At 34.9% G+C, this 12,643-nt stretch overlaps 1 protein-coding gene across 1 annotated transcript; it reads right to left on the bottom strand.

Moving 5' to 3' along the window:
• Positions 1-1,075: 1,075 nt before the first annotated feature.
• LOC113347615 (golgin candidate 6-like) lies at positions 1,076-7,426 on the bottom strand. The gene is made up of 19 exons (XM_026591283.1): positions 7,279-7,426; positions 7,148-7,200; positions 6,858-6,991; positions 6,270-6,322; positions 6,027-6,173; positions 5,867-5,940; positions 5,689-5,758; positions 5,425-5,478; positions 5,246-5,341; positions 5,085-5,132; positions 4,917-5,003; positions 4,673-4,783; positions 4,510-4,581; positions 3,992-4,177; positions 3,719-3,819; positions 3,560-3,608; positions 3,340-3,405; positions 2,151-2,885; positions 1,076-1,887 (listed from the first exon to the last, which is right to left on the bottom strand). The coding sequence occupies exons 1-19, from the start codon at positions 7,321-7,323 to the stop codon at positions 1,372-1,374; spliced, it is 2,697 nt and encodes an 898-aa protein (XP_026447068.1). The 5' UTR covers positions 7,324-7,426; the 3' UTR covers positions 1,076-1,371.
• Between the last annotated feature and the right edge of the window lie 5,217 nt (positions 7,427-12,643).

The following is a 12,643-nucleotide window of genomic DNA, read 5'->3' as shown; positions in this document are numbered from 1 at the left end:
ATCATATTTTGTTTTTCTGAATCTGACTCGATCGTCTGACTTGGTCGAGTCAGTTATCTGATCATCGGTTTTTGCTTAAATCTGACCGGAGATGTACATGACATGTACCATTTTATACCTGATTCATTTGACACATGGTTATAATTGGATTCAAATGCTTGTTTCAACTTTACTAGTGAGTAATATTTAAATTATATATGCTGGATTGAGACAACTCAATTTAGTCACAAAAAAACAAAAATACTTCAACTTTACTAGAATTTAATTTTTAAGTCATGTATACGGTAAGTTGGATTCATGGCGGGAAAAGAAATTACAAGCAACTTGCCGGTTTGGATACCTATATTGGAGCCTTAGCTGTTTGGATACATATTTAGAAGTTGTTTTTGGAGCCTTAGCTGTTTGGATACACATTTAGAAGTTGTTTTTCTTTTTTTTTAACTTCTGGAAGTAAAAAAGTCAGAAATTAGTTTGGGTACACGATTTCAAAATAATTTCTAGAAACAAAATAAATAAATAAATAAAAGTCAACCTTTTTTGAAACAAAATATTTTTACTTCTGACTCATGCTCTTGACACTTCTGGTACCCAAACACGCCATTAATCTCTCAAACTTCCCACTGCCAAGACGTTATGCATGGGGTGAAATGCGAAATTCGCAACCCCCAGCGATCTCTCTCTTTCCTAATAGTGGGCTAAGGCGACATCCAGAGTTCAATTATGTCTTCCAAGAGGGAGGTTGTTTAAGTTTATAGGGTAGTTGCTTACGAAACTCCGCCTCTGCTATGAAATAGCTCACAAGTCAAACAATATAATAAAAACACCATTACTCACAAAAATAATAAAATTATACTTTGTTGATCAGGTTAAAGATAACATTAAACAAAGTCCATTTGACAAATGGGTGAGCACAACGTCATATTTTTTTAATGTGATTGGCAGCTTCTTCAGCAGAGATATTAAAAAAACTTGCAGCCAGCCATGCACTAATTTGAAGCAGCTTTGACATTGCTGGTGCCATCCACCTCACCTGCAATTGCAACATGGTACATCCATCTTACATGAGAGCTTGATGTTCTTTTTATTAGCTCTAAGATTCTTATTTAGAAAGATAATTATAAGTTTCTGAAATGACAATTCATAGTACAAAGATAACAACAGGTTCAACAATGAACAATTTTTCTTTAAAAGAACCAGCAACCACAGTCCATCAAAAGCAAGGATCTTTGGCCTGGTGAAATTGTTAAACATACAGCGAAAGATTCTAACAGCACTAGAACTAACGTAAGAGCGTGTATCGAACTGCATAAATATGTACAGATACAGTTACTAAATGACATGAGAGAATTGCATGGCAAATCCAAGTTTTCGTTATTTTCCATCATCGTCATCATCACTGTCTTCAGGCATTTCAAGATCATCTCCGACACCTTCAAGAAGGGAACTTACATCCTCCCCTAACTCCTCCAACCTTGAACTTAACTTTTCCACCTTGGCCTGTTCTTGCCCTAAGCAAACAATTAGATCGTTAAGTTCTACCTCGCTCTCTTTTCGACCCTCCTCCTTTGCTTCTTCTTTGATTGCATCGAGATCTGGAGATTTCTTGGTTTCAAGCTTCAAAGCCTTCACCTCGGATTCTAATAGAGACTTTGCTTGCTCAAGGTTCTTGTAGGCATCTGATAGACTCTTTAGATCAGATTTCATCTTGTCTGCCAAGCTGCAATGTGCATCTGCCTCGTCTTGAACTTTAGCTTTTTCTGACTTGAGAACCTGGACTTGTTTAGCTGCTTCTTGAAGGTCCCGGCGGAGTTTATCTGTACCAGCAGAGTCACTTGCAGTTGCCTTCACCAAGGCCTCAGCTGAAGTCGCATTACGGCCAAGAATGTCCTACGAAAAACAACACCAATATCTTATGAAAAGACAATATTTGGATGTACACAGGCATCACTGTTGTGAAAACCCGTGCAATAACATATGACAACGCAATTACTGCAACTTGAAAATTATGCAAATCGCGCATCCAAATTCCAACAAGTCCAATTAGTGATTGTTGGAAGACGACAAATGATATCTGGTTTCTAACATGATTAATGTAACCGGATACTACTAACAACAGAAATTCACTACTTGGAAGCAACTTATAAGCATACCTGCATCTCAGCACACTGCTTCTCTACAAATAATTTCAGACGTTTGATATAGTCCCCGTCGCTCTCCCCACTTTGCTGCTCCAGTTCAACTGGTAGTGCAACCACCTTGTTCTTTAAATGACTTGAGATCTCCACAATACTCGCTCTAAGATTTTCTTCCAGTTTAATGACAATGTCGACAAACTGGGTATCAAAGAGCGAATTGAGAACTGGATGCTCATCATGCTTCCAATCGGTCTCGTCATTAGCACTAATGTCATCCATCTCCGCCATACTATCACGCAATCCCGCTTTTGTAGACGTGAACACATAACTTCTCTGCAGATCTTCTAGCTTTAATAGATATGAGGTAAGCCCGACTTTCTCACTTATGACATCAACCACTAAAGAAGCATCTTTACTTTTGTCATCGGATTTGTTATAGAGAAAACACTCCCCCAAGAGAATGGCTGCCAACCCTTTTGTACACACGGATACAGATAGGTTCGACACAAGCTCAAGAAGATACGTGAGGTGTGGCCGCAAAACTAGAAAGCAGTGAACTGCATCTGGGAAATCAGCCAACCATGTAACTAGGAGCTTGAGGATAACGGGTTGTATATATGAATCTCTAGCTGACATCTTATGGTTTCCATCTTTTAATTTAATGGAGGAAAGAGCCAAGTACTTCAATATCCTGTGCATTAGTGGCTCTTGTGAGGATGGGATTGGCGCCTCAACTTCGATTCGTAAAACCTAAGCAATTTCCAAATGGCATTAAAATAGGACACAGGTGAATCATCAAGTTTGTAAATTGTAAAGCATGTCTTCCTATGTTGTGAAAGGCGCCCTAGGCACCTTAGACGCACGAGTCGCCCAAGGGCTGCCTAGGAAATAAAGTGCCCTAGGCGCCAAGATGTGTACAGTTTTTTTAGAAAAAAAATTTCCACGGGCGCCTAAGCGCGCCTAACACAACATAGGTGTCTTCTACTCTTCTTATTTTCTCTGTAATGTGCCTTTACTTCAAAAAAAATCGAGTTTAATGTTGGCGTTGGTTTATTAATGTTATGAAGATGACAGTAGCTATCTGACAACTAAAGAGGAATCTGATGGTAGAGCAGGGGCACAAGCTGTTGGGCATAGCATACAAAATGAAGAAGGAAAATAAAGAGAAGAAAATAGTATGTAATTTAAACCACATTTTGCATACCCTTTCCTTGCATTGGATATTGTCCATCAGTATATGTGAAAGAACACTGGCAGCTCTGCAGCAAGTCTGTATAAAAAACAATAACTAATCAAAAACCAGATACATACATGTCAAAATAATAACAATCACAAAGAAGTAAGAGAAACACGAAAATCTGAATGTAACGCATAAAAAGCAGAAAAGTCCAGTGGATATACGAGCACAAAACTAGGTGTGTTACCTCCAGATCTCCGTCAGTCTCGCTTACTGTTAGACCACGTAACAGCATGCTGCCATAACAATGAAATTTTAGGAAGATTATATTATCAAGAAACAATAGCAGTAGAAGATTCTACATACGCATAAAATGCACTATGAAAATGTCACGTTGCGCAAGTACCTTCCAAAAGACATGTTGATGTCCTCTAAAGGAGTATGAGACATTGACTGTGGTTGAGGAATCATTGTAGATGCTAACAATCCTTGGCCATCACTATTTTTCTGATTGGTAAAAAAACAAATTAACCATCTGCGAAATAATGTAATTATACTGATGGATGTCTGCATGTACCTGTACATAATGCACATTCTTGTTCATTTGATAGGAGCTTATTGCATTGAACAACTATCACTATGTGACCAACGGTTAGAGAGCTTAGGAAAGATGACAAACCTCACAAAAGCACCTAAACACAAAGTCCGCCGCCACAAACTCTTGTGCAGTCGAACCTCTTAAAAGGATGCGGAGTATGGAGTTTAGGGCAGGTTCAACGTTTGGATCTTCCCCAAGTACTTTACTCGCGAACGCATCAAGGTTCTGACGATGACCGACAACCAAATAACCAATGCATCGCAGTGCCTGAAACGTATCCACTTAATTAGATAGCAATATTGAAACTGCTTGGCTGTATAGTCTCGATAATAGACTAAAGCACCCAAGAAAAGTGAGATATTTAGGCAAATAGACGAGAAATACACAAAAGGCTAAAGAATAAAGCAGGCAGTATAGTTCACTTTTCATGAAAAAACAAAGCCTCTTAGAATAAATACAAACGCAGCAGACACCTGCTCAATACACTAAGTCACTAAATTAAAGTATTTGCTGTGGTAGATCACATTCCTCGCCGAGATCATTTGATTTTTTGTTAAGTCGCATATATATTAGAACACCAAAAAGTACAGGAAACTTACTGAACAGCGTAGACTAACTGCGGCCCGTTGGTTCTCCACTCCCAGCATTAGAAGTTCATCCATAAGTTTTTTCTGAAATTCATCAAAATGCAGAAGATGAAACTCTTGACATTTAAAAGGTACACCATGGAGTAACTTTAGGCTGTTAAGTATGTTCACGAACCTGATACAGGACAGTTTGGTTAGACATCCTGTTATCTTTCCCACACTCAGCTGCCGATCCTCCCACTAACAGCATCTCAACAATATCCAACGCTCTAAGGAGATTTGATGTCTACTGGCATGAAGTTTATTTTCAGACACAACATAACAGTAAGGATCACACGACTAGTCCTGATGTGATTGGCTATATAATGTGGTATTCGATGCAGCACAAAACAATTAGAAACCAGTTAACCATATCTTACCTTTTGCTTTGAGAATTTAGAGACCCTACTTTCAAGCACCAATATTGATATTAAAGGCTCAAAACCTGTTGTTTCCCTGAGTAATCTCTGAAACACAGAACGAACAAACTTTACCATCTGGTATATGTGGAAGGGCAAGTATAACAGAAGCAATAAATTGTGACAAACCTGATTTGACAAACAGTGTAGAAGATTGTTCAGCAGTACAAGACAGTCCTGTGATGTAAGAGAGAGATTAGTGAAGCAAGTAAGCAGTGATACATACTATACATGAACAGCGACAATAAATAAGGGAAGATATAACGAGCAAAGAGGTCACAAAAAACCACCTCAACGACAACACCACCTTCAGCCCCACCTTCGTCTTGAATAATAATAAATATCTTCTCAAATGCACCTTCGAACACCACTATTTTTTGAATTTCCTGAAATTAAATAGACCAAATTAAGAATACCCATATGCATTTTGACCCAAAAATACAACTAAGAAAGGAGAAAGACGAATCACCTCAGCTTCATGAGTCAAATAAGTGAGAAGTAACAACGCCTCATTTCGTATAGCCTATTAAGGAAAAATCAAAAATTAGTCTCCAAAACAGCATACGCAGGACATAACTGTTACTTTATTTTCTCTTAGAGGATAAGCTTGGAAGTAAGGAACAGAACTCCATACTTTTGAAAGTTTAAAGGAAATATGTATCCACTATTACATTATAACAGCTTAATGGTGAAAGATTTTGAAACCACATCAGACAATAGAATCACATCCTACCTCTCGGCTCATAAGCATATCCATAAGGCGAGTTATTCCTTGGGGGATCGTAAGAATTGCTTCTTGTACCCTGAAACAGATTAAAAAATCTTCCATCTTAATGACACGACGAATTTAGTAATCTAAGAGCACCCAGAAAAAGGAATAAACACTTGTCAATCTGGTGGTCATAGGATACCTATTTCGGGAAGTAGTAAGTAGGGCTGTCAGTAGTTGAAGTGTATGATACTGGACAGTGAAGTTATCCGAATCCTGATCAAGTACAAAAGAATAAACATTAAGGACATGCACAACGCAGCAATTCTAGTAGACAGCACTCCAAACCACGTAAAACTCACCAGCAAACCTAAGAGAAGAGATATGTTTTCTGCTTCTCTACATAGCAAATCGGAATTCATCATAGCTGGATGTATCTCATTCTTCACTCCTCCTTCTGGAGCTATCGGAGTCAAAGCACTAGCAAGGGATTCTAAAGCACCTTTAACCTTCATATATACAAGGCAAGTGTTATAGTAAATCCCCAAAAAGAATGTCCACAAAATGAAGACATCAGCATAGTGGATAACACAACGCCAAATTACCATTTTTTCATTATCACGCTCGCTCTTTATTACACCCATGAGCACTGATATCCCTGCAGTCAAAGGTAATAACAAGTATCAAATAACTTGAGTTACGCCAATACTTCTTGGGGGTCCTCGTATTGTGTGTCCATACGTATGGACACAGCCACATGCGGGGACACGCCCAAGAATACGTTTGTACTACTAAAACTGTTATTTTAATTGTAAAGTAACAGTCACCACATTTTAAGGGAGGTCATCACTAATCATATCATATATTTTGTGCTCAATCATACACATGACCAGTTCATGCTATGACTTTTTGTAAGAATAACAAAAAATGAAGAATCTAATTGAACTTCTACATATCTTAAAAAATTGACGGTTCTTAAGTATACCGCTGTGTCCCCATATCATGGTTTATTAGAATTGCCGTATTGGATCCATATCGGACGCCCGTGGCGGTATTTGTGCAACCCAACTGATTCCATTTCACTCAACACAATACCAATAACTTGAAACTATAATCATATTAACATTTATTGTTCCTGGTTATAATCAATTCGAAGTTTCTACTACTAAACTAGGGTTTAAAAATCCACATACCTAGTTCCCCAAATGCAAGCTGAGCAGAAACACTTTCTTCAACAACAGACTGAAGCTCATCCAAAGCTTCAATCCTTTTATTATCATTATCATCCTCAACATTCTTTATACGCTCAAGCAAACTTTGAACATAACTGTAAATCAAATAAATCATTGCATGCAGAAAACAAAAGTCAATTCCAAAAAAAAAAACCAAGATCTCACTCATCCCCCTCATTATTTCATCATCATTAGCACAGTTGAAGCTATGAAAAAGAGGCTTAATTACAAAATTAACTCGATAATTTTACCTGTCATCATTAGAATTTGAAGTATCCTTTCCAAAAACAAAGCCCCCAACTCCCTGTACCAACCCAAAAATTAACCAATAAACTAATTTCTCATCAAAATCATAAATAAAAATAACAATTATTGTTATTACCTGAGCAACTTTGTTAAGATTGATTCTACCAAGCTTGAAATCCATTTGATAATTTAGAGTTTCGATTTTTAGGGTTTGATTGAAAAAAAATTTCAAGAGCTTTGCATTTTCCTGAAGAAACCTTCGTCTCTTTGTCTCTCCCAGTGGCAATATTTTTGTGAAACTCGTTTATGATTTAGTACTACACTGACTATTTTTTGTTAAATTGCTGTAAGCAATATTTGGTCGTTGATATTGAAAAAATACGGAACTGGAACATCTTGACGAAGGAGTGGGGTCCTGCTAGAAGTTATTTGGATGAGGAGAAGTTATGTCGACCTGGGTTTCATCTTTTTGTTGGAGTCCAAATCCGTTCGCCTTCTACCAAGTATATTTCACATATTTTTCTGATTGGTTGATTATTTAATTGATGGTCCTATTATTTTTTATGTTTAGAATCACAATCCTCATTACATAATTTCCTAAATTAAATCAAGGATTGAGATTGAAATCTGAAATATACATTCGTTAAGGAGTGTGCACGAATTCACACTCTTTTTGTTGAGTGTTGAAAAAGACCTTAAAATTGGTTGGACATGCACGTTAAATTCCTCATGATTTTAGGAATCAGGTATTGCTTTCCGATAATCAGAATGTTTTTCGAGGAGCAAGTACTAAACGGGTTCTATTTCATGAAAGTGTGGCAAAAAGTTTTGCACTGGCTTGTCTGCCTAGCATTTTGTACAGAAACAAGAAATAAATTTTATCATTGTACTAGAGAGACATCGGCAAAATGCACGCTAAATTATTATATTTAGAGGCTATTGTGTATGGCCTAGTCGAATTACGAAAATGGAGCACAATTTAAATTGAAAATATAGAATTATGTAAAGAATCTCTTAGCCTCTTCAAAAAAGAGGCTAACCTCGATAGAATATATAGAAAGCTGATTTAGGAATTCGGAAACATTACATAGATTTTTCAAGATCATGGTATATTCATACAAATTGTGGTATCTCCACCAATTATTGCCTATAATCTGTCCTATTAAAACTAAAAACAATTTCAGGAGAAGACATTTTTTCTTGCAAAGGAGAGGCCCAAACAACTAGGGCCAAACTGATTTAAAAAAAAATTATCAAAGCACAAGGCAAGAACTGGATCAAATCCAACCCAATGCAAATAACATGAACCGGAATTTTGAAAGTTTAGGTTTCCTAATGCAAACGTAGTAGTGACCGAACTAGTAGTAACAATAGCCAAAAAAGTAACCACATTGTCTCAAATAGTAACCAAAGTGTCTTAAGTAATAGTTGTAATCCGAATCAGTCTTTAAGTGTCTGTATCAGAACGAATCAGGTTGACTCGGCTTTAGGGATGTGGTAACAATTATAGTTGAACTTGATGATGATCTTAGATGAATTGATCCTGTCTTTTCCTTCATTAATTATAAATCTAAAACAAGTAAACCTAAAGCCGAAACAAGAATTAGTGATCTATTAACCTTTCAAACTAAAACTAAATCAGGCTAAACTAAAGTCCAAAAAAGAATTAAGAACAACGTTAATTAGACAATCACAAATATCCTAAAGCAAGTCCAAACTGTCAAGACAAAAAGAGATCTAAAAAAATCTCGATCTGTTAAACATCCTAAACACAAAAATAAATTAAAGATGCAACAAATAAAATAACATAGTTGTTGTTACTTGTATTTGATCATAGATCCGAACTGATGGTGCAAACATGCTCTGAATCCTTCTCGCGTAAACTATACATGCACTCCGATTTCAGAGTTCTACTGAGAAACCTATGAAAAACAGCAAGACCAAAAGCTAAAAAGACTAGTCCGAAAATAAAAAGTAGAATGGAAAAGTAGATAAGATAATAGAAGTGAAAAAAGAGCTTGGGTTGTTGATTAATCTTCTCAATATCAGATGAGGGTTGAAGAAGGTTTTCGTCACTGGTTTTATTGAATTAAGATAAAATCACTATCACTAGGAAGACTATTGGTGTTATTGTGAATTAGTATGACGACATACACCTTCTTACTTGTTTTAGTGGTGTGTGGCATATTTGCAGAGGCAACACTAATAGTCAGACAAAAGAAAAGGTAAAAAAAATGACAACATGGGGAGTGAGAAAAAGGTGATGTCTTGCTCATCGCAAGCTCCATATAAATCATATTTAAAAAAAAAAATCGGGAAGAGGCGGCACATCATCCTTTTTGGCATTTTCAAATAATCAATGCTTTGAAAATTTCACTCGTTAATACAACAAATAGAACAAACTACCTAATGGGTGTATCAATTGTTAAGGGTATAATAAAATTGATATGAGAAAAAAAAATCTCAACAACAAATCGTTTTCTAGGTCTTTTTTCAATAAACTCTTGAACTCTTCAAAATTTTTCTCACCAGCTATAATACTGGAGGATCTCAATCAAGACTCAAATTCCACCTAATGTAGAAGAAGTGTATCAGTTGGATCACAAATCTAATAGATAAGGAAAACCGGTGCGAAATCAATACAGATTAAAAAAAAAAGCAATAGCAAAACTAAAGAATAACGACTAAGAAAAATAACTTTCATAAATCAAATAATAATGTTGGATATAGAATTATACAATACTAGGCCACTTTAGATAAACTACAATAGGATTATAAATAGAAATAACGGTGCAAATCATCTGTGCCAAAACTCGCCCACCAATACAAATGTGAGTTTTAGCTTCCTATATTAACTTTATATATACGCTTTCTATATTTTCATTGTTATCAAATTAAGAAATAGATTGAAAATCAAAAGCCACTTCTATTCTTACCATTTATGATCTCCTAGTTTTCTCTTTTAATAAATATCCAAATCAATTTAGGGGTGGGCCTAGCAAGCCCTTCCCTATTTTAGCAAAATATTATTTCGCATGCAATTTTTTGAAATTTTATCTTTGGCCGGCTAATACCAAACATTCTTGCCCACTTATATACCGACAAAACCATGGATAGCAGACACGATTACTAATTTCACAATTCCAACAATATCATCTAAAATTAGAAACAACAAGAAAATGGGTATAATCCCTTCACACCACCATCATTAACAACTCATATATCAAAGAATAAAATAAAATTATAATCATAGAGATATAAACATGAATATTGATTCTTAATCTTTAACCAAACTCATGGAAAACAATAGTCGACAGACCAAAATTTATTAAGGGTTTTAAATGAAATATATACACCCAAATTTCATCAAAATTAGGGTTCTGAAAAACATATTAAAACAAAGACCACCAAAAATTTCTTAACATTTAAAATGATGAGAATATAAGTCAAAATTGTGGTGTTGGAAGAACATGAACAACAGGAGAAAACAAGAATTTTAATCCACATGACGCCTAGTTCACTGAAAGACCTCGACCATGTATGCCATCTTTGTAATAGAAAACGAAACTCTCAAAATTCCTTTTCCTAACCGTGAGTTCACTAACTTAGATTGAGAAAGAATCTCATACAATAATGTTTTACTCAAGTAGAAAAAAATAACATCATTACAGGTCACTGACGCGCTGATATTTAATATAGTTTCCTCATTATCCATTCTACGAACGTTGAAGACTGGACTCAAAATGTTTAATTAATTTAGTATAGTGAAAAAGTCACCTAATTTAATAGCACTAACTACTACACAAAAGAGAACATAGGATCATACCAAACATTCTAGAGTCACAAAAGTTTCAAAAATTGGAATTGACGAACACATGATTCAAACGAAATATCAGTTACAAGTAAATGAAATATAGTTCACATTTTAATCTTCGTAACTTCTTTTATAAATAGAAAGATACATTTCATGAAACGAGATACAAAATATAATTTTCACTCCAATAATATGTTATAAACAAAATATGATGCAAAGCTAAACGTATACATGAATTAAGAAATTAAGGAAAAAATAACTAATAAAGTTATTTAAGTAAGACTATAAGTAAGAAGATTTTGATAATCTAGCATTACGTGATATGTTGATAGCTTGTTTATCCCCGTTATGACATCCAAACAACCATGTCAAGCAAAAGAACTAAGTAGGACGGTATAAGTCTCAAACTACCCAACTAAGTTTCTCAAAGGTGACGTTACAGATAAAGGAGTATCATATATCATGAATTCAATATATAAATCACATACAAAAATAAATGTAATAGATGAGTAAGTCAAGGATGGTAATTCTCTATTCATATCACCATCATTAACAAAATGTATTAAAGAATCAAATATAAACATAAACATCGAAAGGGTTCTTAATGTTCAACAAGTCGGTTGCTTTTAACCAATCTAGCAAGGTTCCAATGTGTTGCTTTGAAGTAAGTCTTAGAAATTGTTTTTTCTTTTTTGATTTTAAGCATTTGAAATTGTTGTTGAACTGATTTGAGTTATATATATAAGCTGATTTTTAATTGTTTTCTTAATATTTGATAATCCTTTATTTAATATTTGCTTCGCAGTAGAGGCACTAGTAGCAAGCCTTTGTTGCATCATTTTTCTTCTTCTTTTTACCGGAATCAGATGGATTGATATAAACATTAAACTAGCACGATCTTTAAACAAGTGATGTGAAGTGCACTTTTAAAATTGGATTATGATATTTTAAATGAATTTTATGCATTTCTTTTCTACTCTACAATTTTCGTAATGTTGTCATTATTTTTTATTTTTTGATCGGTGTCTTATCATTATTTTAAAGTGTGGCCATTTTCTCCGAATATATTTAGGAGCATTTTACAAAAGTTCTGGTTCCCTGAAGCGGAGTAGTAAATCACATGATCAGATGGTAAACATCAATCGATGAAGGAAATATACCAAAATTATTAATGGTTTTAAGAGTAAAATCTTGTAGATAAAACACCAAAACCAACAAAATTAGGTTTCTCAAAAACTAAAACATCTTAAATCAAATATATCCAAACCGCCAAATCATATTTCTAACTACCCATCATGCTCCATCTCCTTCGACTAAGTAAAAAGCCTTTTAGATCAATTTATATTATCATAATGTATTTATTATATGCAACAATGTTATCTTAATTATGAAAATGTGTCTCATATATTATACATACAATAAATAAATGTGAGATTTTCTTAGAAAACATGGCAAATTGTGATATAATTAAGTTATGTCCCTCATTTTCAATCTATTGTTTCGTTACATAAGTTGCATCTCCTGATTTTAAACCGATTACTTTCCCACATAAGTTATGTCCCATCATTTATTAAACCCATTGTTTTTGCTACAATCTACGGTAGGTCTCACCCGAAGGGGCTTGAGTTGCAATAGGTGTGACATTTGAGTTGCCAAAAGAAAAGATGCGACCAATAGGGAAATTTCC

The sequence above is a fragment of the Papaver somniferum genome, chromosome 2, assembly GCF_003573695.1.
Source record: "Papaver somniferum cultivar HN1 chromosome 2, ASM357369v1, whole genome shotgun sequence".
NCBI lineage: Eukaryota > Viridiplantae > Streptophyta > Magnoliopsida > Ranunculales > Papaveraceae > Papaver > Papaver somniferum.
Note: the sequence above shows the minus strand (reverse complement) of the source record. Positions and strands in the feature narration are given on the sequence as shown.